Source organism: Pristiophorus japonicus, chromosome 19 (genome assembly GCF_044704955.1).
Source record: "Pristiophorus japonicus isolate sPriJap1 chromosome 19, sPriJap1.hap1, whole genome shotgun sequence".
In the NCBI taxonomy this organism is placed as follows: domain Eukaryota; kingdom Metazoa; phylum Chordata; class Chondrichthyes; family Pristiophoridae; genus Pristiophorus; species Pristiophorus japonicus.
In genome coordinates this window covers 28,508,149-28,536,126 of record NC_091995.1, presented here as the reverse complement: position 1 = coordinate 28,536,126, position 27,978 = coordinate 28,508,149, and the positions used below count along the sequence as shown (strand labels likewise).

The 27,978-nt window shown below is 50.8% G+C and overlaps 1 protein-coding gene across 1 annotated transcript in view; it reads right to left on the bottom strand.

Moving 5' to 3' along the window:
- Positions 1-27,978, bottom strand: part of LOC139229815 (neurogenic locus notch homolog protein 1-like) — a 388,541-nt gene that overhangs the window by 67,643 nt on the left and 292,920 nt on the right. Inside the window, exons 8-13 of the mRNA XM_070861407.1 lie at positions 26,848-27,033; positions 25,888-26,001; positions 21,039-21,152; positions 13,059-13,292; positions 10,529-10,639; positions 6,441-6,633 (exon numbers count right to left, since the gene is read on the bottom strand). Coding sequence (XP_070717508.1) covers positions 6,441-6,633; positions 10,529-10,639; positions 13,059-13,292; positions 21,039-21,152; positions 25,888-26,001; positions 26,848-27,033 — 952 coding nt within the window. The remainder of the gene's footprint in view (positions 1-6,440; positions 6,634-10,528; positions 10,640-13,058; positions 13,293-21,038; positions 21,153-25,887; positions 26,002-26,847; positions 27,034-27,978) is intronic.

Sequence of the window (27,978 nt, the reverse complement as noted above, 5' to 3'; positions counted from 1 at the left end):
CTGTTATCTCCAGACTTGACTATTCCAATGCACTCCTGGCTGGCCTCCCACATTCTGCCCTACGTAAACTTGAAGTCCTCCAAAATTTGGCTGCCCCTTGTCCTAACTCGCACCAAGTCCCGCTCACCCATCACCCCTGTGCGCGCTGACCTACATTGACTCCCGGTTAAGCAACGCCTCAATTTCAAAATTCTCGTCCTTATTTTCAAATCTCTTCATGGCCTCGCCCCTCCCTATCTCTGCAATCTCCTCCAGCCTTGAAACTGTGCTCTTCTAATTCTGCCCTGTTGAGCATCCCTGATTATAATCGCTCAACCATCGGTGGTCGTGCCTTCAGCTGCCTGGGCCCTAAGCTCTGGAACTCCCTCCTAAAGCTCTCCGCCTCTCTGACTCTCTTTGCTCGTTTAGGACACTCCTTAAAACATACCTCTTTGACCCTCATCTGCCGTAATGTCTTCTTGTGTGGCTCGGTGTCAAATTTTTGTCTTATAACACTCCTGTGCAACGCCTTAGGATGTTTTACTATGTTAAAGGTGCTATATAAATACACGTTGTTGTTGTTTATGGAGATTAGCAAGTTATGGATGTCAATGTGTGAGAACACAAAAAAATCTGCAAAAGGACATAGACAAGCTAAGTGAGTGGGCAAAAATTTGGCAGATGGAGTATAATGTTGAAAGTGTGAGATCATGCACTTTGGCAGAAAAAAAATCAAAGAGCAAGTTATTATTTAAATAGTGAAAGATTGCAAAGTGCTGCAGTACAGCGGGACCTGGGGGTATTTGTGCTGAAACACAAAATGTTAGTATGCAGGTACAGCAAGAGATCAGGAAGGCGAATGGAATCTTGGCCTTTATTGCAAAGGGAATGCAGTATAAAAGCAGGGAAGTCTTACTACAGTTGAATAGGGTATTGGTGAGGCCAGACCTGGAATACTGCGTGCAGTTTTGGTTTCCATATTTACGAAAGGATATACTTGCTTTGCAGGCAGTTCAGAGAAGGTTCACTAGGTTGATTCCGGGGATGAGGGGGTTGACTTATGAGGAAAGGTTGAGTAGGCTGGGCCTCTACTCACTGGAATTCAGAAGAATGAGAGGTGATCTTATCGAAACGTATAAGATTATGAGGGGGCTTGACAAGGTGGATGCAGAGAGGATGTTTCCACTGATAGGGGAGACTAGAACTAGAGGGCATATCTTTAGAATAAGGGTCCACCATTTAAAACAGAGATGAGGAGAAATTTCTTCTCTGAGGGTTGTAAATCTTTGGAATTTGCTGCCTCAGAGAGCTGTGGAAGCCGGGACATGGAATAAATTTAAGACAGAAATAGAGTTTGTTAAACGATAAGGGAATAAGGGGTTATGGGGAGCGGGCAGGAAAGTGGAGCTGAGTCCATGATCGGATCAGCCATGATTATTAAATGGCGGAGCAGGCTCGAGGGCCGTGTGGCCTTCTCCTGCTCCTGTTTCTTATGTTATTTTGTTCTTAGCAGGTCATTGGGTCCACTGCTGTACATTTAATTCCTCCAGCTCTCCCAACCCAGTAACTGCCTGCAGGTGTCAACTTGACTCAGTGGTAGCACTGTCCCCTTTAAGTCAGAAGGTCAAGGGTTCAAGCCCCATTCCAGGACTTGAGCCCATAATCTAGGCCGATAATTCAGTGCAGCACTGAAAGAGTGCTGCAGTGCCAGTGGTGCCATCTTTCAGATGAGATGCCACACCTCTGCCTGTAGAGGTGGGTGTAAAAGACACAACAAGTACTATTTGTTAAGAGCTGGAGCGTGCTTCTCGGTGTCCTGGCCAACATTGCTTCCCCCAAACAACACCACGAAAAACAGACCAGCTGCTCAGTTATCACAATGCTGTTTGTGGGACTTGCTGTGCACAAATTGACTGCTGTGTTTCCTATATCACAGCAGTGACTACACTTCAAAACGATGCGATTGGTTGTAAAGTGCTTTAGTACATGCTGAGAGGTTGAAATGGTGCTGTATTAATGCTAAGTCTTCCTGTAAAATTTCCATATACCTGTACTAAAGAACATAAGAACATAAGAATTAGGAACAGGAGTAGGCCATCTAGCCCCTCGAGCCTGCTCCGCCATTCAACAAGATCATGGCTGATCTGGCCGTGGACTCAGCTCCACTTACCGGCCTTACTACATCACTTACTACATTATTTAAGTTGCTAGATTATTCCAAAAAATTATCACCCGAAGGAGAATTTTTTTTTTTGTTTTCTATTAATTGATTTAAGTTTACTTTTTGTTAATTTAAACTAATGTCCTCCTGACCGGATTGAATAGCTTGGGCCTATACTCTCTGGAGTTTAGAAGAATGAGAGGTGATCTCATTGAAACATACAAGATTCTGAAGGGGATTGACAGGGTAGATGCTGAGAGGTTGTTTCCTCCGGCTGGAGTGTCTAGAAGCAGGGGGACACAGTCTCAGGATAAGGGAGTCAGTCATTTAAGAGCGAGAAGAGGAGGAATTTCTTCTCTCAGAGGGTTGTGAATCTTTGGAATTTTCTACCCCAGAGGGCCACGGATACTGAATCATTGAGTATATTCAAAGCTGAGATAGATAGATTTTTGGAGACTAGGGGAAATCGAGGGATTATGGAGAGCGGGTGGAAAAGTGGAGTTGAGGCCAATGATCAACCATGATCTTATTGAATGGTGGAGCAGGATCGAGGGGCTGCATGGCTTACTCCTGCTCCTAATTCTAATGTTCTTATGGCCTTGAAGTAATATTGTGGGATCATCTTCTCTATACACCATTTAATACTTTGGATATTATTGTGGGATCTATATACCATTTAATACTTTGGATACTATTGTGGGATATTATCTATCTATATACCAGTTCGTACCTTGAGACTCCCCCTTACCGTTCTCGATATTCATGCTCGAAGGGTTAATAGATGCAAGAGGACAGGAGCGGGTGAAGATTAAAGTTCGTGACTCTCTGTAATCCATGGATTTGACACTGTACAAGGAGAGCTGTCACTCCCTTCCCAACTCTACGAGGTACAATCAGAGACCTATCAATCGGGAAGCATCTGCTTCCTGCCGGCAAATCACAACAAAAAGCTGTGCTCCGTATATCCTGTGGAAACGATTGACGGGGATCCTTCTGGAGGTAGGTCAGTGCTCAGTTCGACTGATGAGAGATTGGGCCTGTTCAGTCGGCCCTCCTCACAGTAGGGACCCCGTCACCACTCTCAGAATAAACAGCAGGGAGCAGCCGCTGGGACAGGAAAACAAAGCACTATGAGTGACATCAGCACCGTGAGACCACGGCCCTGACGGAAGGGTAACGTCAGCACTGAAGGGGGCTACAGTCCCAGAAAGGTAGGGCTGGGGCAAGTAACATCAACAGTGCCAAGAGTGCACAGCCCAGGGGCCCGAAAGGAGAATTATGCGATCAGCCTGTAGAACCGGTTAGGCCCGGGGGAGGGCGGCATTTAACAATGAAGGAGCCATGGCGCATGGGCAAGATCAGCGTGTGGGCCAATAATCCGGTTTGGTGAGTCACATGACAACATCGGCAGCACCTCCCAAACCCACAGCCTCCACCACCTAGGAGGACAGGGCAGCAGGCGCATGGGAACACCACCACCTCCAAGTTCCCCTCCGAGTCACACACCATCCTGATTTGGAAGCATACCAGCCGTTCCTTCATCGCCGCTGGGTCACAATCCTTGAACTCCCTCCTTAACAGCACTGTGGGAACACCTTCACCGCACGGACTGCAGCGGTTCAACAAGGTGGCTCAGCACCCCCTTACCAAGGGCAAATAGGGATGGGCAATAAATGCTGGCTTTGCCAGCGACGCCCACATCCTGTGAATTAATATATCTCTAAAGAAACAATATCAGATCCTGCAGAAAAATATCGGCTGCACGTCATCCACACTCGAAATCCTGGAATATTCCAGCACAGAAAAAAGCTACCTCGTCCACGGAGTCCGTTGAGAGGGGTGACAGAGAAATGTTTCCCGGCTCAATTTCCTCCCTCTATGTCAGGTGACTGTTCAAATGGAGGAGCTCCGAGAGGCAACATTAACAACAACTTGCATTTATATAGCGCCTTTAACGTAGTGAAACCTCCCAAGGCGCTTCACAGGTGTGTTATCACACAAAACTTGACACCAAGCCGCATAAGGAGATATTAGGGCAGATGACCAAGAGCTTGGCCAAAGAGATAGGTTTTAACAACAACAACAACTTGTATTTATATAGCGCCTTTAACGTAGTGAAACGTCCCATGGCGCTTCACAGGACAAGTATGCGATAGAAATTTGACACCGAGCCGCATAAGTAGAAATTAGGGCAGGTGACCCAAAAGCTTGGTCAAAGAGGTAGGTTTTAAGGAGTGTTTTGAAGGAGGAAAGAGAGGTAGAGAGGCGGAAAGGTTTAGGGAGCGAGTTCCAGAGCTTGGGGCCCAGGCATCAGAAGACACGGCCACCGATGGTGGAGTGATCACAATCAGGGATGCTCAGGAGGGCAGAATTAGAGGAGCGCAGATATCTCGGGGGGTTGTGGGGTTGGGGTAGATGACAGAGATAGGGAGGGGTGAGGGCCATTGAGGGATTTGAAAACAAGGATGAGAATTTTGAAATCGAGACGTTGCTTAACCGGGAGCCAATGTAGGTCAGCGAGCACAGGGGGTGATGGGAGCGTCTTAAAGGAGGAGAGAGAGGTGGAGAGATTTAGGGAGGGAATTTCAGAGCTTAGGGCCCAGGCAGTTGAAGGCACGGTTGCCAATGATGGAGCAAATAAAATCGGGGATGGGCAAAAGGCTAGAATTGGAAAAGCCCAGACATCTCAGGGGGGTTGTGGGGCTGGAGGGGATGCAGAGATAGGGAGGGGCGAGGGCCATGGAGGGATTTGAAAACAAAGATAAGAATTTTGAAATCGAGACGTTGCTTAACCGGGAGCCAATGTAGGTCCGCGAGCACAGGGGGTGATGTGTGAGCGGGACGTGGTGCGAGTTAGGACATGGACAGCAGAGTTTTGGATCACCTCTAGTTTACGTAGGGTAGAAAGTGGGAGGCCGGCCAGGAGTGCGTTGGAATAGTCAAGTCTAGAGGTAACAAAGGCATGGATGAGGGTTTCAGCAGCAGATGAGCTGAGGCAAGGGGGGAGTTGGGCGATGTTACGGAGGTGGAAATAGGTGGTCTTTGTGTTGGCACAGATATGTGGTTGGAAGCTCATCTCAGGGTCAAAAACAAGCCTTCTGCCCTTCGACCCTCCCCAATCAGATGAGAAGATCTGAGGAGGGAAAAGTGACAAGGTGCAGCCTGGTAAATAAAAGGCAAGTACATTATTTTCGAGGTACCTGAAAAGATCTTCTGGGCCTAGAAGCTTCCTGGCTTCTGTTTCTGGATAGCAGCCATTCAGCCATTGGCCATCACTGCCTTTCTGGCCGGCATTCCCCTAGATTTTGTGCTCAAGTTTCTGGGGTGGGACTTGATCCATGAGCCTCAGACACTGAGCCACGGCTGACACTTGTTGATGGCCTAGCCACCGACTGCATCCCTCTCCCCAGCTCCTGTCTGTGGCTAAACCAGACTGTTCGCAACCTTGGTGTCATATTTTACCTTGAAATGAGCTTTTGACAACATATCCGCAGCATAACTAAAACCGCCTATTTCCCCCTCCATAACGTCGCCCGTCTCCACCCCTGCCTCAGCTCATCTGTTGCTGAAGCCCCCCTCATCCATGCCTTGGTTACCTCTAGACTTGATTATTCCAACGCGCTCCTGGCTGGCCTCCCACATTCCAGCCTACGCAAACTATGTAAACTCGGCTGCCTGTGTCCTAACTCACACCAAGTCCCGCTCACCCCTCACCCCCTGTGCTCGCTGAACTACATTGGGTTCCGGTTAAGCAATGCCTCGATTTCAAAATTCTCATCCTTATATTCATGGCCTCGCCCCTCCCTATCCCTGTAATCTCATCCAGCCCCACAGCCTCATGAGATGTCTGCGCTCCTCTAATTCTGCCCTCTTGAGCATCCCTTATTATAATCGCTCAACCATCGGTGGCTGTGCCTTCTGTTGCCTGGGCCCTAAGCTCTGGAACTCCCTGCCTAAACCTCTCCGCCTCTCTTTCCTCCTTCAAGACGCTCCTCAAAACCTACCTCTTTGACCAAGCTTTTGGTCACTGCACCTTGGGATGTTTCACTACATTACATGAGCTATATAAATACAAGTTTTTGTTGTTACAATAATGACACTAAACTCTAGCAGATGTCTTGAAATTCCCTCTCCAATCCACAAATCCCCCTCGCCCTCGGAATAAAAATGGTGACAAGTCCCCCTTTAAGGTATCCATTTGCCTGCCTGCATGTTGCTGGGTTTTGAGCCACACTCCCCCCCCACCCCCCGTCCCCCCCAATCGCCTTCTGCTCTTTAACTCCCGACCCTGATGTCATACCCGCTGACGTTGCTGAGACAGGTCCCGTGTGCGCAGGGATTGCTTCTGCACTCATCCACTCTCGAAAAGCACTGCGGGTCGTAATATCCATCCGGACAGACGCAGGTGAACCGATTCACCCCATCGTGACAGGTGCCTCCATTGTGACACGGGCTGGAGACGCAATCGTCAATGTCCACCTCACACCGGAAGCCTGTAATTAAAACAATCCATTTAAAATACGGACTCCTTAAAAAATATTTGGCATACATCTTTAAAATTAGCCTGTGCTTACCTTGCCTGAATTGAATATTTAAAAACTGATAATACTTCTGTAAGATGGGAATGGAGAATTTTAGCTATGAGAATTGATTGGATAAGACTGGGTTTGTTTTGCTTGGAACAGAGGAGGCTCATTAGATTGAGTGCATAGAAAGGGCCTATTTGCCTTAGCAGAGGGGTGAGCAACTCGGGCGCATGCATTTAAAGTAACTGGTAGAAGATTTAGTGGGGATTTGAGGGGAAATGTTTTCACCCAGATGGTGGTGAGGGTCTGGAACTCGCTGCCTGAAAGGGTGGTAGAGGCAGAAACCGTCACCACATTTAAAAAGTACTTGGATGTGCACTTAAAGTGCCGTAACCTGCAGGGCTACGGACCTAGAGCTGGAAAGTGGGATTAGGCTGGATAGCTCTTGGACGACCGGCGCAGACACGATGGGCCGAATGGCCTCCTTCCACGCTGTAAATTTCTATGATTCTATGTTTGATTCAATATTCCTTCTCAAGAGTCAAGCAGGCTTGAATCTGTTTGTTTCTCACAATGGTGTTCTGAAGTGTTAATTAGTTATTTAAAGGAAGGATCGTTACGCACCACCACACACATTTTGGGCTATTGTGATGAGGTGGTTCCGTCCAGCACCTGAGAGGCCAGGCCTCAATCCATGTGCGCTGCCTGGCGGGAGAGCCACCGCGGGCTCTGCCGTCCGTTTGGCGACCACCACTGAGCCACCAGAGACGCCCTCAATTGGGACGGCAGCCTGGCACCCATAATGGAGTACCGGGCTGCTGGATGGCGGGCCCGGCCAAGGTGAGGGCAGCCATTGCTGGGCCGACAGAAGAGGTGGGCCAGGGCGCAAATCGCGGGGCATGGCGCTGACGGCACACTGCCCCTCCCCCACTAAACCCCCGGGGCCATTTCCCCAGAGGCGCTATCGACCCATTCCCCCGGGCGACAATCTCGTTACGCCCCCATCGGCTGAGATTCATCAGCCCTGCACTCTGTTCAAGTGCTTGGGGCTGAGCGCCACGGATGGGGTCTGCCGTCTGCCACCATGGAGGTGCATTTAAAGCAGGGCCTGCAGCAAGGGCTCCTTCCCTTTAAGGGAGGGAAGGAGCCACCCGATCCCGGCACCGCTGCACGGGACACTGTGCAGTGCTGCACTGCTACCGGCCCCTCCTGCCTGGTTTTAGCGCTCCAAGAGACGTGGCAGAGCTTGATTAGATGCTCCACTTCCTTTCCTGGAGCGCGAAACCGGAAGTTCGCCTTGGCTCCGCGAGCGCAGCGCCTGACCATACTTTAGTGCTCCAGCAAAAGTCGCTGCAATTTCTAGGCTCCAAGTGTGCATCCCAAACTGCTGCAGAGCCAGCTGACCTCAGCCAGGTCGGCAATAGGGGCACTGCGGACAGTCTTAGCACCTCTCTAGGTTAGGGAAGGGGAGAAACAGCAAGAGTTCTCGCTAGACAGAGAAAACCGCTGAGAAGTGTATGGACGTCAGGCTGAGGATAGGGCGGAGCTCCGAGTCAAAGCTCGGTGGTGTCAGCTGTGTCCCCTTCGGCACCTCACCCCCTCGCCTCAAAGTCAGAAGGTTTGTGGGTCCGATTCTCACCCCAGGGACTCGACCACCTATATCCAGGCTGACACTCCCAGTGCAGTGCTGAGGGAGCGCCGCACTGTCAGAGGTGCCGTCTTTCAGATGAAGCAATAAAACAAGCCCCCATCTGCCCTCTCAGGAGGACGTGAAAGTTCCTGTGACGCTATTCAAAGAAGAAGAGGAGGGGAGCTCGCCCCGGGGTCCTGCGGCCAATATCTATTCCTCAACCAACAACATCGCACGAACAGATTATCTGGTCATTATTGTTATATATGCAGACTATTGTTATACTCTCTGTGTCGTCACTGTATAGTTGCATAAGATGGAGACTTGTTACCTGATGGACGATCAAAAAGGTTTACACTGTGTATATACTATGCTGGCACCACTAGAGGGTGCAACTGGTGGAGACTGGGGTTTCCTGCCCTGGTGGCAGGGGTTGTATAAAAGGGCAGCCACATGAGTTCGGAATAAAGGACCAAGGTCACTACAGTTTGAGTGCAACACATTGCCTCGTGGAGTCATTCATAGGCACATCACAAATATAATAGTTAGCACATTGCTGTTTGTGGCATCTTGCTGTGTGCAAATTGGCTGCCGTGGTTCCGACATTACAACAGTGACAAAGGCACTTTGGCACATCCTGAGATTGTGAAAGGCACCATATAAATGCATGCCTTTTGAAATTTCATTTGCGATAGAAACCCTCAGTCCAATTGGGAGGGTGTGTGGGGGGGGGGAGGGGGGTGCGGGGCAGGGGGGAGGGTTGGGGAGGGCAGGGGAGGTGAATGGGTTGAGGGAGCATTAACATCTCATTCACATTACAATGCTACTGACAATGTCATGTTGGGTAAATGGTGCCGAAATGCCAGTGTGTGTTACGCTCAGAGGAAACAGTAGCCGGACGGAGGTGGGGGGGGGGGGGGTGGGCAGGGGGGAAGAGACTTCAACATAGGATTGACAAAAAAAAAGTCCGGCTGTGATTTACGAGGCCGCAGGTCATGCCAGGATAGTCTTGGCTGTTAGTCATAAATCACCAGAGATTAGCCGTCGTGGGTTATGCTGGCAGCGGAGTACGTTGATTGAGTTGTGTCCTTATCAACTCACTGACAGCTAAATGACATGCTCCAAAAGCCTTCTCTTCCACCGCCACCCACCCTCCCACCTCAACACCCTCCAGCCCACCGCCCCCCATGGCATTCTCTCCCCAATTCCCAAGGCCTTACGTTCCCAAAGTGGAATACCACAGGCAGCCTGGAGGGTGGGAATGACACCGATTGAGGTCACAGTTTTTCTGTTTGCCTCTGGCCTTTGCCAGGAGTGATGTAACTGCCTGATAAAAAACCGGATGGACCAGTTCATCCACCAAGAATTCTTTTTGTATTTGTAACTTTCCCACGACTTGTCAATCCACACTGAGAGCGAGTGTCAGAGCGGATGAATGGAGCATTCTTTGCCATTTCTAATTGCCTCCTCCTCACTCCTGCCTGCTTCAGGACCTCTGGGGTCCTCAGTCGCGGCAGGAGAGCTCCGCAAAATAGATCTGCTCTCCAATCTCCAATCAATAGTGTCACTGATATCTCCGAGAGAGGGGGCCAAGAGACACCCAGTCAGTGTACAGATATCTCCCTGAGGTAGGGACAGAGAGATCCCAGTCAGTGTACAGATATCTCCCTGAGGGAGGGACAGAGAGACCCCAATCAGTGTACAGATATCTCCCTGAGGGAGGGACAGAGAGACCCCAGTCAGTGTACAGATATCTCCCTGAGGGAGGGACAGAGAGACCCCAGTCAGTGTACAGATATCTCCCGAGGGAGTGATTGAGAGACCCGTCAGTGTACAGATATCTCCCGAGGGAGTGACTGAGAGACCCCAGTCAGTGTACAGATATCTCCCTGAGGGAGAGGTGACTGAGAGACCCCAGTCAGTGTACGGATATCTCCCGAGGGAGTGACTGAGAGACCCGTCAGTGTACAGATATCTCCCTGAGGAGGCCCTATACCTGTGCTCACAGGCCTTGTGGTAGTTTATGGAAGATAGATTTAGGAGCCTAAAAGTGGGATCAGGCTAACAGGCCCCTGGCTCTGGAAATCCAAATAAAAAATAAATGAAATTCTCTACAAAATGGCAGAAAGTGAGTATCGAACTGACAGAGGATATTCTCCTTCAATTCAGCAGAAAGAGCAACAAAAGGGCAGAGAGGAATAGCCAGGAAGCGGGCGACTTATTTCCTTTTACCTGTGAACCCAGGGTCACACATGCAGATGTACCCGTTGACATAGTCCTTGCAATGCCCAGACTGACACAGATTGCCCACACACTCGTCAATGTCAATCTCACAGTGCGGCCCTGCAGGAAAGAAGAGAAAGGGAAGTAATGAACACAAAAACAAGAGGAGGTGTGTGATGAGAGAGCTGACATCACTCAGTCATCAATCCGTTCCACTCAGTGCATCGACCAGAGCACTGTGCCAGCTCAGCATTATTTTTCACTTGCAATATTTCTTCAACTGTTGTGTACTTTTCCACACGTCAGCCGTGGCTCAGCAGGCAGTACTCTCACCTCTGAGTCAGAAGGTCATGGGTCCAGGCCCCACTCCGGGGCCCTGGGCACATAAACCAGACTTTGTGCAAACTGACTGCCACATTATCTACATTATACAACAGTTGAATACATTTCACAAAGTACTTCACTTGCTGCAAAGCGCTTTTGGGACGTCTGGTGGTCGTAACAGGCGCTGTTTAAATGCAGGTCTGTCCCTCATCAAAATGAGAGATGTCATTGCTAGGGTTGGAACACAGTCCCACCTGAGGCAGTGCTGCACTGTCGGAGGTGCTGCCTTTTGAATGTGACGTTAAACCAGGATCCCGTCTGTTCGCTCAGGTGGGCATAAAAGGTTCCGCGGCATCATTTCGAAGAAGAGCAGGGGAGTTCTCCCTGGTGTCCTGGCTAATATTTGTCCCTCAACCAACATTACTCAAAGTACAGATTATCTGCTTATTTCCGCATTACTATCTGTGGGAACTTGCTGTGCGCAAAATCTCCGCCACGTTTCCTACATTGTAAAAGTAACTACACTTCGAAAATACTTCATTGGCTGTAAAGTGCTTTGGCATGTCCGCAGGTCATGAAAGGCGCTACATAAATGCAAGTCTGTCCCTCATCAAAATGCCATTGCTGGGAATGGAACACCATCCCACACGGAGCTGCTCTTGGAAAGAATAAGGCATTTAATGCAGTCACACAACATTCCTCTGTTGGACTGCACCCTATCCAAATGGGATCATTCTTCCACAATAGAACGGGCAGAAGGAAGTCATACCGAGGTGTCCATGGCCACTTTGGGTCAGACTCCACAGGTACGCTGACGGCACCCACCTTGTCTCAACCCCGCCACGACCTCTGCGCTAGCCAGACGGCAGTCTTGGACGAGCCACAGTCGTCTCCACCTAAACATTGGGTAGGCCTAAACTAGATGTGATCCAAAACTGGGCTGCCCGTGTCCTAACTCGCACTAAGTCCCGTTCATCAATCGTTCCTGTGCTCGCTGACCTACATTGGCTGCCGGTTACACAACGTCTCGATTTCAAAATTCTCATCCTTGTTTTCAAATCCTTCCATGGCCTCGCCACTCCCTATCTCTGTAATCTCCTCCACAACCCCAACCCCCCCCACCCACCACCCCCCCGCCCCGAGATGTCTGCATTCCTCTAATTCTGCCCCGTTGAGCATCCTTGATTATAATCGCTCGACCATTGGAGGCCATGCCTTCTGTTGCCTGGGCCCCAAGCTCTGGAACTCCCTCCCTAAACCTCACCGCCTCTCTATCTCACTTTCCTCCAACAAGACACTCCTTTAAACTTAGCTCTTTGACCAAGCTTTTGGTCACCTGCGCTAATTACTACTTATGCGGCTCGGTGTCAAATTTTTAATCTCATGATACTCCAGTGAGGCGCCTTGGGATGTTTCACTACGTTAAAGGCGCTATATAAATACAAGTTGTTGTTGTTGTAGGCCGAAGGCTTGGTCTTCAGCCCTCCCCGCCCCTCCCCTGCACCCCCCCACAAACCTCCTTACCTCCCGCACCGATTCCATCCCCCTCCTCGGCCACTGTCTCAGACCGAAGCCAACTGTTTGCGACCTTGGCCTCCTATCTGACCCTATGAACTGAGCTCCCGGCCCCATATCCTTCCCGTCGCCCACTGCCACCCCTTTCGGGTCGCCCACTCTGGCTGGACGTATTCCTGGAGTATTTGTCACACGATCTACTGCGTCCAGCCAACACGTCAATCCTTACGGTGCTCACCGACCCTTGGCCAATTGGCCAGCAAACAAACTCCTCATTTCCCGGCTGGATGATTCCCAACTTCAGTCAAATGACTCTTGCTTATCCCCATCGCCAATGCTATTTTGTAATAACTGATAAGCAAAATAGTGTTTTTTTTTAAAAAGCGCACAATTTAAAAACATTTCCTGATGATTTTTCTCCCTAGTTTTGTGGTGGCAATGTCCTGGAGATCAATCTTCAATTCCTGCAGACTCCATGACAATCCTGCAGGGTTGCCGACCCTACAAGCGTACTTCAGCGGGTGAAACCCTCAACCACGCATTGATCACCTCCAGATTCGACTAATCCACACCTCTCCCAGCCGGCCTCCCACCCTCTATCCCCAGAGCTCTGCTGCCTGCCTGTACCCTGCGCCACACCAAGTCGCGCCCATCCCCATGCCCCCCCGGCCCCGCTCGAGCCCCCCCGCATCCCGGTTACCTGTGGTCCCTGACGGACAGGCGCACTGATACGCGTTCACCAGGTTGCTGCAGCGGCCCCCATTGTGACAGGGCTGGCTCAGGCACTCGTCGATCTCCAGGTTGCAGATCCGCCCTGTGTACCCGGGGACGCAGACACAGAAGTAGCTGGCGATCCCATCCAGGCAAGACCCATAGTGGCACGGGCTTCGGATACAGTCATCGACGTTCGTCTGGCAGAGAGGCCCTTCGAACCCTGGAGAGAGAGAGAGAGAGAGAGAGAGAGAGAGAGAGAGAGAAAGACCAGCAATTAGGCAAACAAATCACTCCCCCTCATATTCTCCCCCTCACAACAGTAGATCACTCTCCAGTCATGCCACACAAGTATCAGGCAATGACCATCTCCAACAAGCGAGATTCTAACCACCGCCCCTTGACATTCAACCGCCGAATCTCCCACTATCAACATCCTGGGGATCAGCATTGACCAGAAACTTAACTGGACCAGCCACACAAATACCATGGCAACAAGAATAGGTCAGAGGCTGGGTATTTTGCGGTGAGTGTCTCACCTCCTAACTTTCCAAAGTCTTTCCACCATCTACAAGTCAGGAGTGCGATGGAATACTCTCCACTTGCCTGGATGAGTGCAGCTCCCACAACACTCAAAAAGCTCGACATCATCCAGGACAGAGCAGCCCGCTTGATTGCCACCCCACCCACCACCTTAAACATTCACTCCCTCCATCACCGGCACACCGTGGCTGCAGTGTGTACCATCTACAAGATGCACTGCAGCAACTTGCCAAGGCTTCTTCGGCAGCACCTTCCAAACCTGTGACCTCTACCGTCCAGAAGGACAAGGGCAGCAGACTCATGGGAACACCACCACCTCCACGTTCCCCTCCAAGTCACACACCATCCTGACTTGGAAACATATCGCCGTTCCTTCATCGTCGCTGGGTCAAAATCCTGGAACTCCCTCCCTGTGGGAGTACCTTCACCACATGGGTGTGGTGGCAGCAGCAGGGGATTACACCTCGGGAGTGTGGAAAAGAAGGGGAAAATGCTGCTTGGGTTTCCATTCTGGTTGGGCAGCACACTCGTCTCTGAATCAGAAGGTTGTGGGTTCAAGTCCAACTCCAGGGACTTGAGCACATAAATCTAGGCTGACATTCCCAGTGCGGTGCTGAGGGAAGTGCCGGAGGTGCCGTCTTTCGGATTAGACATTAAACCGAGGCCCCATCTGCTCTCTCAGGTGGATGTAAAAGGTCCCATGGGCATTATTTAGAAGAAGAGCAGGGGAGTCATCCCCGGTGTCCTGGGGCCAATATTTATCCCTCAATCAACATAACAAAAACAGATTATCAGGTCATTACCACATTGCTGATGGTGGGAGCTTGCTGTGCGCAAATTGGCTGCTGCATTTCCCACATTACAACAGTGACCACACTCCAAAAGTACTTCATTGACTGTAAAGTGCTTTGAGACGTCCGGTGGACGTGAAAGGCGCTATATAAATGCAAGTCCTTCTTTCACATGCAATAAGGCAATTCACACAAAGCCTTGGTCCAGGGTTATATGGGAGACCGAAATCTCGAACGGATAGCTTCACACTGTAAGAATAAAAGTGTTTATTAATGATTGAAATTGATTCTGTGTATGTATAAATGTTAAAAGTGTAGGTTATACGGAAAGGCCTGTTTGTGTTGAAACAAAATGAAAGCCCACAGGTTGCCAGCATGGGCTGAGTTTTGAAAGAAACAAAATGGAAGCCCACAGGTTGCCGCATGGGTGTTGTGTATTGGAAAGCCATTTAAACTAATCAAGAGATGGCTGGGCCAGGCCGGACAGCCACATGTGTGAGGAGAGCCAATAAGGAACTGCCCTGGAACCAAGGTCCAATCCTGAGGCTCTCGGAGGGACAATGGCTTTGAGAGGTATAAAGAACTCAGCCAAAGACTTTCCTCTCTCTCCTGAACCAGCCAGCCAAAGGGAAGAAACATAGAAAATAGATGCAGGAGTAGGCCATTCAGCCCTTCGAGCCTGCACCACCATTCAATATGATCATGGCTGATCATGTAACTTCAGTACCCCACGCCTGCCTTCTCTCTGTACCCCCGATCCCTTTAGCCATAAGGGTCACATCTAACTCCCTTTTGAATATATCTAACGAACTGGCCTCAACAACTTTCTGTGGTAGAGAATTGCACAGGTTCACAACTCTCTGAGTGAAGAAGTTTTTCCTTATTTCGGTCCTAAATGGCTTACCCCTTATCCTTAGACTGTGACCCCTGGTTCTGGATTTCCACAACGTCAGGAACATTCTTCCTGCATCTAACCTGTCCAGTCCCGTCAGAAGAAGTAACGTATATCACTCTATTGTAACGTCATTGCATCTGTTGTAACTAAGGTGGATGTGCATGTATGTATGTGTTTTTAAAATAAACTGCTCCAATTGTTTTAAAAGAATTGTCTCACTGTCAAATTTAATGCCAGAGATTTAGAAATCTTACAATTGGAGAGACAGCTTTTTGAACAATTGGAAATCTCGGGAGCTGCGATTCTAAACTGTGTTGTGAAGTATAAGCTAGAAACGATTAAACGGATCAGGAGAAATTGCGTCTTAAGGAGTGGTCATCTCGATAGTTGTAACTGTTTAAGTGGGGACGCACCAGTAGTTATATTCAAAAGACACAGGATGAAGGGATCGGTCATGGACAGAAAGCCAACAATAAAAAGAAATGTTGAGCTAGTTTATCAGGAGAGTTTGTCCAAAAAGTTCCTGATACAAGACATAGAAGAGTTAAAGGCACAGGCACGGCACATCCACAAGGGTCAACCTGCGTCATTTGGGGAGATGGTGAAACTTATCCAGGAAAAGCTAGATAAGGGAGAGCTAAGGCGAAAAAGGGAAAACAGTCTCGTGGGATTCAGCGCATTTTATTGTGCCCGGAGAGATGAGAAATTAATGAGGCAAGACACCAAAGTGATACAAGATTTTAAAGAATTGCAAGTAAAAGAGATTCAGCTAAAAGAAAGAGAGAATGAAGGTATAAAACAATAAAAGGAAGAAGGCCTCCAACTTGTGAAGCAGCTAAAAGAGGGAGAAATACAGCATTTAAGATAAGAAATTGGCCAATTAAACCACAGTATTAAACAATTAGAAAGAGGGGCCAAACAGGCAGCTTCACTGCTACAACAACAAAGTCTCTCAAACTTAAATGCCACAGCAGCCATTGTTGAAGCAAATGAAAACAACTTAGAGTTAAAAAAATATAAATTGGAAAACTTGAGGCTCCAGCAAGAGATAGAAGATGTTAGGGGAGCATTAAGGAAAGTATTAAGGGAAGTAATTAAGAAGCCACATAGGGAGGCAGATCACTCCCAGTGCCAATTAGAAATGGCGAGGCTAAAAAGTAAGTTAGGGGAGCAGAAGGCCCTGGTATCCGCAGTAACACAGGGAGCCATAACAGAGACAGCAGAAGGGGAAAAGGAGGAAACAGATTGGGAAGAGGAAGGCAATCAATATAATCCCCAGGAGAGTGGTGTAGAATGGGATACCTTGGAGACACAAGAGCCAATCGTAGCCATAGTAACGATTTCTTTATGACGTAATACGCACCACCAGTAACCATACCGACTCACAGCCCATATCTGGTGCTGACGCCATGAGTTGGGGCCCATTAATGATGGGAATGACCCACTGGAAGTTAATAGGAGGTGGGACAATTTCAAGAGGGGTCACCCCAAGTTGGAAGAGAGAGACTTAACACGAGTCCTCTTCTTGGCCTTTTCCACTTCCCTAAAAGATAATCTGCCAGACACAGTCCTCCAATATGGCGCAGTGGCCGATGTACTGTGACCGAGATCCTAAACCATTTAGGGATCCAAAACTTTAACTTAGTGGCTCTGCTTAATCAGACTAAGCAGAGCTCACAAGAAACCTCTAGAGCCTTCAGTAATCGCCCATACGATATCTATCAACATACGCAGATCCAGGCACCCACAAATGTTACAGTAGGAAAGAATCAGGAACAATTTAAATCAATGTTCCTGACCCAACTCCATCCTTTAGTTAAAACCACACTGAGCATAGCCATGAGGCCCACCAATCAGTGGCTAGATATAGAGACCAGCGCTCAAATAGCCTGGGAGATGGTAAAAGACCAGTTAAAGGTGAAGTCACCACCCACTGCAAATAAAGCAGTGCCAATGGTGGAGGGATCTTGAAACTACCCCTTTAAGGGACAGTGCTTTAATTGTAAGAAGGTAGGCCAACTAGCAAAAGACTGCAGCAGACCCAGACCAGCACCGAACCATGATGCGATGCATAGATACCTCCCGAGGGATGAATCCAAGCCCTCTGGGGAGGATGCAAAATCTTTTACCGGTGCACACAATCGCCGATGCACACTCATTAGAGAGACACATTCCAGGATCGACCCTATGACAGGGTTCGGCCCCCAAAGATTGGTCGGAAGTGGGGTTCCGACGTGATGGTAGCAGGAGACCAGTAGTCCTTGTTGTCTTAAAAGGGAGCAGACAACAGATTATGCTTATCGATACTGGCTCAGCCGTTAGAATCATCCACACCCCATACCCTGAACGCTATGCAGTGGCGGGCAAGAGTTATATGACCCTGAAAGAGTTTAATGATACAACCACCGCATATACAAGGAAGGCCACTGAACTTCAGTTGGGAGGCCTCACCTGTAAGGTCCCAGCACCTATGCTGATGACCACCCCCAACACAAGGGGAATTGTAGGGACTGATGTTTTGGATCAGTATGGCGCAGTGATAGATTATAATCAGGACTGTGTTTGGATGGGATTGAGAGCTAAGGCAGGAGTGATAGAAATTTCAGATGCTCACTCAGTTTTTGCTATTAAAAATCCATCTGAGTATGATGCTCCAGGAAGCAAACATGAAGCTGTGGCAAAACTAATCCAGGAACACGGTGTTCGCCACATGCAAGCATGATTGTGAAAAATTGGCAGGCGAGGAATCTATTGAAGGACCCCCTTCCCTCTATGATTTAATAAAACTGCAAGGTGATGACACATGCCCAGCATGGACTGATGCCCACACCCAGTCCGTGGCTAAATTAAAAACTGCAGTGATACAGGCCGCATGTCTGATCCCTCCTGATCCCACGCAGCCCTTCCATTTGGAGGTCAGGGCCACAGAGCAAAGCCTTACTGCAGTTTTGTGCCAAAAGTGAGTTGATCGACGACAGCCCATTGCATCGGCGTCTCTGATTGACTTTGAGACCCATCCTGTGCAGAAAGAGCTCATATCAGATGCCCCGGATGTCTACATTGATGGGTCCTCATATCATAACGAATGATCTCCTCACACTGGGTATGCTGTGGTATTGCCAGAAATAACCATCCAGCGAAGATGCAACAGACAGTCTTCACAATATGCAGAAATTGTCGCACTTCTAACTTAGGTAAAGGAAACTTCAGATATACCCGTGAATACTTGGTCTGATAGTGCCTATGCTATAAACACCATGCTCTCCTTGCCCCTATACCACAAAAATGACTATTGTACGACAGACGCTAAGGCCCTGGTCCATGGGCCCTGGTTACGCTGGCTCTGGTCATACCTTAAACAGCGATTCCAGCCCTGCTTCATAGGAAAGATAGCAGCCCATAGAAAAGGGGATCCACATAGTGAGGGAAATTCCAGAGCAGTCAGAGCAGCCAGGGATGCTGCGATTGATGGGGAGATAGAGGATATAGTTGTTGAGCCCTGCAAGGCTGTTAGCAAAGCCTCCCCAACAGATCACCTAGATTTAAAATCCCTGCAGCAGCAATACTGATCATATGCTGTTGTAAGCGCCTGGCAAGAGGAAGGCAGACCCCTTCCTCAACTAACAGCCTGGGCTCCCAATACCATACTGGCCACTGCCCCTGACTCAGATGAGCAGTTGCTGATGTTCAAAAGAAAGCCAAACGCCTGCCCGGTGACGTGTGTTCCATCAGAGGTGGGTCAGGAACTGCTCTCCCTCTTTCACTACCACCCCAAAGCAGGGCACTATTCAGCTCTGGTAACCTTCGACAAGATAGCATCCACAGCTCGGTGGCCGTCCATGAGGGAAACAATCAACCAATACATGGCACGATGCCTACAGTGCCTGCAACACAATTCTCCGCATGCACTAACTGAGCCTTGCTTCAAAGTACGTCCCCACCTCAAGGACCATGGACTCACCTCCAGATAGACTTAATTGGGCCACTTCCACAGGCACAAGCCAATTTTCAGCATGCCCTAGTGGTGGTGGATCAATTCACTAAATGGATCGAAGCATTCCCCTGCCGCTCCAACACCGCATTCATAGCAGCTAAAACACTATTGAATCATGTGTTTTGTAGGTGGGGAGTACCAGTACAAGTGGACAGCGATCAAGGTTCACACTTTACCAGTAACATTTTTACCTATCTGCAGGAAATGTTGGGGATAAAACACGAATTACATGTTGCTCACCATCCCCAGTCATCCAGAGGGGTCGAAAGGGGAAACAGGACCCTCAAGTTAATGTTAGAAAAATTGTTGGGGGAAAAAACCCGATCAATTGGCTAACATGCTGCCAATGTGCTTAATGGCAATGAGGTCCACACCTCATAGAACAACAGGGGTCTCCCCATATCAGACCATGACGGGATGGTTCCTGAGAACGCCAGGCCAGCTAACACTAACAGGGATGAGTCCCCTGACAATGAAACCATGTTGTTCCAAGTGGCTGGAACAAGTGGTAGATAACACCGATCAGATAAATCGATTTGTGGCCACCAAATTGGGGAAGTCAAAAAGACAAATTAAAAGGTACTTTGACAAGAAAGTACGTCCCTTTGAATATGAGGTGGGAGACTCAGTAATGATTCCAAATTATGGGAAAAAGAAGCTGCCTTTGAGCCCTGGCGGTGGGGACTGCATAAGATTATAGACCGATTGAACCCCGCGGTTTATTTGATTTAGTTACCGGGGAAAAAGGGTGTTAAGTACAGGAAGTGGTTTCACATTAATCAGTTAAAAACTGCCAAAGAGTAAATACTGCACTGATCTTGTTTCCCACAAACCATGTTACGGATCCTCACAATCGTCAGGACAATATTGGCCACGACCGAAGCCGAGAGAAGATGGAGAAGCGGGAACTGCAGCATGACTCACGAACATCATCAATCATCAATGTGCTTTGAGAAGTGACGGTGCACTGAAGATACGGGAAGGGGAGAGTCTCCGCTGGAGATGTGATTGTATTATAGTCAATCCCCTACATGTGGCCTAAACCTTACGAGGTGGGGACCAAGTCAGGCCATCCACTTTTCTCTCTCTCTCTCTCTCAATGTTTATGATATGTGATCCCTGAGGAGATAAACCATATGAGGGGTCAATAAGGATATTTCGCCCTCAAGGTGGGGAGTTTGTAAGAATAATAGTGTTTATTAATTGATTCTGTCTATGTATATATGTTAAAAGTGTAGATTATACGGAAAGGCCTGTTTGTTTTGAAACAAAATGGAAGCCCACAGGTTGCCGCATGGGCTTTGTGCATTGGAAAGCCATTTAAACTAATCAAGAGACGGCTGAGCCAGGCCAGACAGCCACATGTGTGAGGAGAGCAAATAAGGAACTGCCCTGGAAGCAAGGTCCAATCCTGAGGCTTTCGGAGAGATAATGGCTTTGAGTGGTATAAAGAACTCAGCCAAAGACTTTTCTCTCTCTCCTGAGCCAGCCAGCCAAAGGAGAGTAACGTATATCACTCTTTATTATAACCTCATTGTATCTGTTGTAACTAAGGTGGATGTGCATGTGTGTGTGTTTTTTTTAATAAACTGTTCCAATTGTTTTAAAAGAATTGTCTCACTGTCAAATTTAATGCCAGAGATTTAGAAACCTTACAACGCACAGACACTCCAGTCACATGATGACCCTGCTGAATGGAGACCATTGGCCAATGGAGACGGCCAGTGACAAAACAGTGGTACTCACCTTCTGGGCAGTCGCACTCATAACGCCCGGGCCCATCGACGCACCTCCCTCCGTTCAGGCAAGGAGTGCTTGAGCACTCGTCAATGTTAAGCTCGCACCTCAGCCCTGCGAATCCTGGGGGAGGGAGGCAACGAAAGTTTAAAAGGTAACACAGTCAAACTGATCGGCGACAGAGTTGGCACTAGGACGGTGATTAATGAACAGGAGCGTGGTGCGCTATCAGAGATAGAGCCTTCCCCCATCCGCTGACTGCACACAGCATACTGGCTATTGTTAAAGTCCGATGTAAATCATGCACTTCCTGTAACATTTGGGCCATTCCAAAACTGACAGACAGTGAAAATTATGTACAGAGAGAGAGAGAGAGATAGAGAATGGGAGAATGGGGGGGGGGGGGGGGCGAGAGAGAGATAGGGGAGAGAGAGAGGGGAGAGAGACAGAGGGGGGAGAGACAGAGGGGGGAGGAGGGGAGAGAGAGACAGAGAGAGAGAGAGGGGGAGAGAGAGAGAGGGGGAGAGAGAGAGAGAGAGGGGGAGAGAGAGAGAGAGAGAGAGGGGAAGAGACAGGGAGGGAAGAGACAGAGAGGGAAGAGACAGAGAGGGAGGGGAGAGAGAGAGGGGGGAGAGAGAGGGGGGGGGGTGGAGAGACAGAGAGAGAATGGGGAGAGAGAAAGGGGAGAGACAGAGAGAGAGGAGGGGAGAGACAGAGAGATGGGGGAGAGAGAGACAGAAAATGGGGGGAGAGACAGAGAGTGAGAGGGGGGAAGAGACAGAGAGTGGGGGGGGGGAAGAGACAGAGAGTGGGGGGGAAGAGACAGAGAGTGGGGGGGAAGAGACAGAGAGTGGGGGGGAAGAGACAGAGAGTGGGGGGGGGGAAGAGACAGAGAGTGGTGGGGGGGAAGAGACAGAGAGTGTGGGGGGGGAAGAGACAGAGAGTGTGGGGGGGGAAGAGACAGAGAGTGTGGGGGGGGGAAGAGACAGAGAGTGGGGGGGGGGGAAGAGACAGATAGTGGGGGGGGGAAGAGACAGAGAGTGGGGGGGAAGAGACAGAGAGTGGGGGGGAAGAGACAGAGAGTGGGGGGGGAAGAGACAGAGAGTGGGGGGGAAGAGACAGAGAGTGGGGGGGGAAGAGACAGAGAGTGGGGGGGGAAGAGACAGAGAGTGGGGGGGGAAGAGACAGAGAGTGGGGGGGGAAGAGACAGAGAGCGGGGGGGGAAGAGACAGAGAGTGGGGGGGGAAGAGACAGAGAGTGGGGGGGGAAGAGACAGAGAGTAGGGGGGGGGAAGAGACAGAGAGTAGGGGGGGAAGAGACAGAGAGTGGGGGGGAAGAGACAGAGAGTGGGGGGGGGGGAAGAGACAGAGAGTGGGGGGGGGAAGAGACAGAGAGTGGGGGGGGGAAGAGACAGAGCGTGGGGGGGGGAAGAGACAGAGCGTGGGGGGGGGAAGAGACAGAGAGTGGGGGGGGGGAAGAGACAGAGAGTGGGGGGGGGAAGAGACAGAGAGTGGGGGGGGAAAGAGACAGAGAGTGGGGGGGGGAAGAGACAGAGAGTGGGGGGGGGGGGAAGAGACAGAGAGTGGGGGGGGGGGGAAGAGACAGAGAGTGGGGGGGGGAAGAGACAGAGAGTGGGGGGGGGGAAGAGACAGAGAGTGGGGGGGGGGAGAGACAGAGTGGGGGGGGGAGAGACAGAGAGTGGGTGGGGAGAGACAGAGAGTGGGGGGGGGAGAGACAGAGAGTGGGGGAGGGAGGAGAGACAGAGAGTGGGGGGGGAGACAGAGAATGGAGGGGAGAGACAGAGAATGGGGGGGAGAGACAGAGAATGGGGGGGAGAGACAGGGCTACACAGAGAGAAAGAGGGGAGAGACAGAGACAGAGAGAGGGAGAGAGGGGGGAGAGGCTGATAGAGAGAGGGGATAGACAGAGAGAGAGAGGGGAGCGACAGAGACAGAGAGAGGGAGAGAGGGGGGAGAGGCTGATAGAGAGAGGGGATAGACAGAAAGAGGGGAGAGACAGAGAGAGAGAGAGGGGAGAGACAGAGAGAGAGAGAGGGGAGAGACAGAGAGAGAGAGAGGGGAGAGACAGAGAGAGAGAGAGAGGGGAGAGACAGAGAGAGAGAGAGGGGAGAGACAGAGAGAGAGAGGGGAGAGACAGAGAGAGAGAGGGGAGTGAGAGAGAGTGGAGATAGAGGGGCGGGCAGAGAGAGAGAGTGGGAGAGAGAGAGAAAGGGGGGGGGGAAGAGAGAGTGAGGAGGGAGACAGAGAGAGAGAGGGACAGAGAGAGAGAAGGAAGAGACAGAGAGAGAGGGGACTAGGGGAGAGACACAGAGAGAGGGGGAGACAGAGGGAGAGAGGGGGAGAGACAGAGGGAGAGAGCGGGAGAGACAGAGGGAGAGGGGGAGACACAGAGAGAGGGGGAGACAGAGGGAGAGAGGGGGAGCGACAGAGGGAGAGAGGGGGAGAGACAGAGAGAGGGGGGAGAGATAGGGATACAGAGAGAGAAAGAGGGGAGAGACAGAGACAGAGAGAGGGAGAGAGAGGGGAGAGACAGAGGGAGAGAGGGGGAGAGACAGAGAGAGGGGGGAGAGACAGGGATACACAGAGAGAAAGAGGGGAGAGACAGAGAGAGGGGAGAGACAGAGAGAGGGGAGGAGCAACAGAGAGAGTGGAGAGACAGAGAGAGCTGAGAGGGGGAGTCAGAGAGAGGAGAGAAACAGAGCGAGAGGGGGAGAGACAGAGAGGGGGGAGAGATAGAGAGAGAGGGAGAGACAGAGAGAGAGGAGAGACAGAGAGAGAGAGGGAAGAGACAGAGAGAGAGAGAGAGAGAGGGAAGAGACAGAGACAGAGAGAGAGAGAGGGAGGGGGCAAAACAGAGCGACAGAGGGGAGTGACAGAGAGAGAGAGGGGGAGGGACAGAGGGAGAGCGGGGGGGGGGGGGACGGAGACAGAGAGAGAGGGGAGATACAGAGAGAGAGAGAGGGGAGACAGAGGAGAGAGAAATAGGGGGGAGAGACAGAGAGAGAGAGAGACAGAGAGACAGAAAGAGAGGTGAGACAGGGAGAAGGGAGAGACAGAGAGAAAGAGGGGAGAGACAGAGAGAAAGAGGGGAGAGACAGAGAGAAAGAGGAGAGAGACAGAGAGAGAGGACAGGGGTGACAGGGAGAGAAAGAAAGATGGGAGACAGAGAGAGGGAGCAGGACAGAGAGTGGGGGGAGAGACAGGGAGACATAGAGAGAAAGAGGGGAGAGACAGAGACAGAGAGAGGGAGAGAGAGGGGAGAGACAGAGAGAGGGGAGAGAAAGAGAGAGGGGAGGAGCAACAGAGAGAGCGGAGAGACAGAGAGAGCTGAGAGGGGGAGTCAGAGAGATGGGAGAAAGAGAGAGAGAGGGGGGGGAGAGACAGAGAGGGGGGGGAGATAGAGAGAGAGGGAGAGACAGAGAGAGAGGGAGAGACAGAGAGAGGGGAGAGACAGAGAGAGGGGAGAGAAGAGACAGAGAGAGGGAGGGAAGAGACAGAGAGAGAGAGAGAGAGAGAGAGAGGGGGCAAAACAGAGCGACAGAGGGGAGTGACAGAGAGAGAGAGAGGGGGAGGGACAGAGGGAAAGCGGGGGGGGGGGGGCGGAGACAGAGAGAGAGGGGAGATACAGCGAGAGAGAGGGGAGACAGAGAGAGAGAGAAAGAGGGGGGAGAGACAGAGAGAGAGAGAGACAGAGAGAGAGACAGAAAGAGAGGTGAGACAGGGAGAAGGGAGAGACAGAGAGAAAGAGGGGAGAGACAGAGAGAAAGAGGAGAGAGACAGAGAGAGACAGAGAGGGAAGAGACAGAGACAGAGAGAGAGAGGGCAAAACAGAGCGACAGAGGGGAGTGACAGAGAGAGAGAGGGGGAGGGACAGAGGGAGAGCGGGGGGGGGGGCGGAGACAGAGAGAGAGGGGAGATACAGAGAGAGGGGAGACAGAGAGAGAGAGAGAAAGAGGGGGGAGAGACAGAGAGAGAGAGAGACAGAGAGAGAGACAGAGAGACAGAAAGAGAGGTGAGACAGGGAGAAGGGAGAGACAGAGAGAAGGGAGAGACAGAGAGAAAGAGGGGAGAGACAGAGAGAAAGAGGAGAGAGACAGAGAGAGAGAGAGAGGACAGGGAGAGAAAGAAAGAGGGGAGACAGAGAGAGGGAACAGGACAGAGAGTGGGGGGAGACACAGAGAGAGGGAGAGGGGAGAGACAGGGAGAGAGAGAGGGAGAGAGAGAGGGAGAGAGAGGGGAGAGACAGAGAGAGACGGGGAGAGACAGAGAGAGCGGAGAAACAGAGAGACAGAGAGACAGAGGGAGAGTCACAGAGAGGGGAGAGACAGAGAGAGACAGGGGGAGAGACAGAGAGTCAGAGAGAGGGGAGAGACAGAGAGAGAGAGGGGGTAGAGACAGAGAGGGGGAGAGAGAGAAAGATAAAACATTAAAATCTAATAATCCCGATCTTGTAAGGCAGGCTGTTTTAGTGGGTTGGTGGAGGGGTCTCCATGAGGCAGCCTGTCGGCCTAGAGGAGCCTGTGTGCACTTTTGACCCAGACCTCACAGCGCCTGCTGGCATGTTTCCCTGTGGCTGCACTCTAACCTCCTGCCAACAGCTTGGACCCTCCGATCTTTAAAGTTCCCATGCCTGGAAGGTGGGAGAAAGCTGCTCCCTGATTGGTGAAAAGCCAAATTGGCTGCCACGTTTCTTACATGACCACATTGGCTGTGAAGCGCTTTGGGCCGTCCCGAGGTGGTGAAAGGCACTATGTGGAAATGCCAGTTCTTTCCATCTGCCCTGCTTTAAACAGACGATACAGGTGCGATCCCGTCGCCCGGTGCCACGCGTCTCTTACCCGGGGGGCACTGGCAGTGCACGTCGTTGATGCGGTCCTCGCATGCAGCATTGTTCAGGCAGGGGTTGCTCAGGCATTCGTCGCGGTTGATCTCGCAAAAGAGGCCTTCGTAACCTGGGGGCAGAACACGCAGGGTTAAACACAGAGCATCCCCTGCCCACGGCAGGGCTGCCCCCTCTGGTCGGGCCTAGTCCTGGAGGCTTCGTCACGTGACCTCCCGCCGCCAACCAGCCCGCCCCCCCACACTCCCTCCATTGGTCCATCCTCCGGGCCATCGGCCAATTGGAAAGCGAGCAGACTCTTGAATGCCCAATTGGATGGTTTGTGCCTGTCAGTCAAACAACCTCCCGCTCCCCCTCCTCCTCTCTGATATTTCTATAACTAATAAATGAAAGCGTTCGTACAAACTGAAAAAACACCATTATTTTTCTTTTAAATGTTTCTTCGGCGGTTTGCTGGCTGCAGTGTCCTGCAGATTAATCTCCAATTCTGGGAAGCTCCGGGACAATCCTGGAGGGTTGGCGACCGGAGCAGGGGTTGCTTCAATACGGACAGGTCCCATGGCCTCTCGAGTGGGTGATCGGAGGGCATGGGTTCGAATCCCCGATCGGCAAGCGAATTCGATAAATCCGGTGATTGGCACCAGAAAAAAAGAACGGATCAGGAAAGGTCGTTACGACAACCCGGCTGGATGACCACCATCCTTCGGGGAAGGGGTGGGCAAGGGGCAAGAGGCAAGGGGCAAAGGCAGGGGCAAGGGCAGGGGGCAAGGGAAGGGACAAGGGAAGGGAAGAGAGGGGAAGGGAGGGGAAAGGGAAGAGAGGGGAAAGGGCAGTGGAGGGAAGGGAGGGGAAGGGAAGCCGTCGCCTCTTACCTGATCTGCCAAGTACTTTTACCCATGAGTCATCGGCAGAGCCCAGGCCTTTCTCAATGAGGTGAGGTTTGAACCTGTGACCTTACCCGGCATGCAGATGCACTTGAACTCGCCGATCTGGTCCAGGCACGTGGCCTCGTTCCGGCAGGGGTTCGACAGGCACTCGTTGACATCCTGCTCGCACCGCGCACCCGTGTATCCTGCCAGGCAGCGGCACTCGAAGGAGCCCACCTTGTTCTCACAGCGGCCGTTGAGCTCGCAGGGATTGGCTCCTGCCCGAGAAGATTCCGGAAAAACAAATGATGTTAGAAATTAGGCATACGGCGGAGGGGTGGGGCGCGGGGATGGCACAGACTGTTGGCTACAGCACCCTCCACCACATAGAACACATGCAGCCTCCACACTCTGTGATGGCCGTTTAATCTCACCGTTTTATGTTAACCAGCCTGAGTCTGGTTGTCGAAACAGGATAAATGATTCTTCAACGCCCTGTTACAGGCAACAGTGTTCAACATCCACACGTGTTGCCAACTTATGACGTGTGCCAGCTGTGGCTTAGTGGGTAGCACCCTCGCCTCTGAGTCAGGAGGTTGTGAGTTCAAGTCCCACCCCATGGACTTGAGCACATAAATCTAGGCTGACACTCCACTGTCAGAGGGGCCGTCTTTCGGATCTGATGTTAATCCGAGGCCTCAAGTGTATAGCTCTCTCTCTCTCTGTATGTAAAAGATCCCATGGCACTATTGCGAAGGAGAGCTGGGAAGTTATCCCTGGTGTCCTGGGGCCAATATTTATCCCTCAGTCAACATAACAAAAACAGTTTATCTGGTCATTGTCACGTTGCTGTTTGTGGGAGCTTGCTGTGCGCAAATTGGCTGCTGTGTTTCCTACATTACAACAGTGACTACACTCCAAAAGTATTTCATTGGCTGTAAAGCGCTTTGGGATGTCCTGAGCTGGTGAAAGGTGCGATCTCAATGCAAATTCTTTCTTTTTCTAGTCTTTCAATTGGCCTTTCACCTCTGGGATCTGGGTTGAAACCCAACCAACCCTGACAGGATGATAATTTCCCCCACCCTCTGGCTGTCAGGCGTCCGATGTGAAAGGAGTTTGGCCTTCTCAGTCCAGTTCCTTGTGGGCATGGGTCCACTGCACAGAACTGCCCCAAATTCTGCTCCAGAAAGGACACAGGATTGCTAGTGTGGGAAGTACGTGTC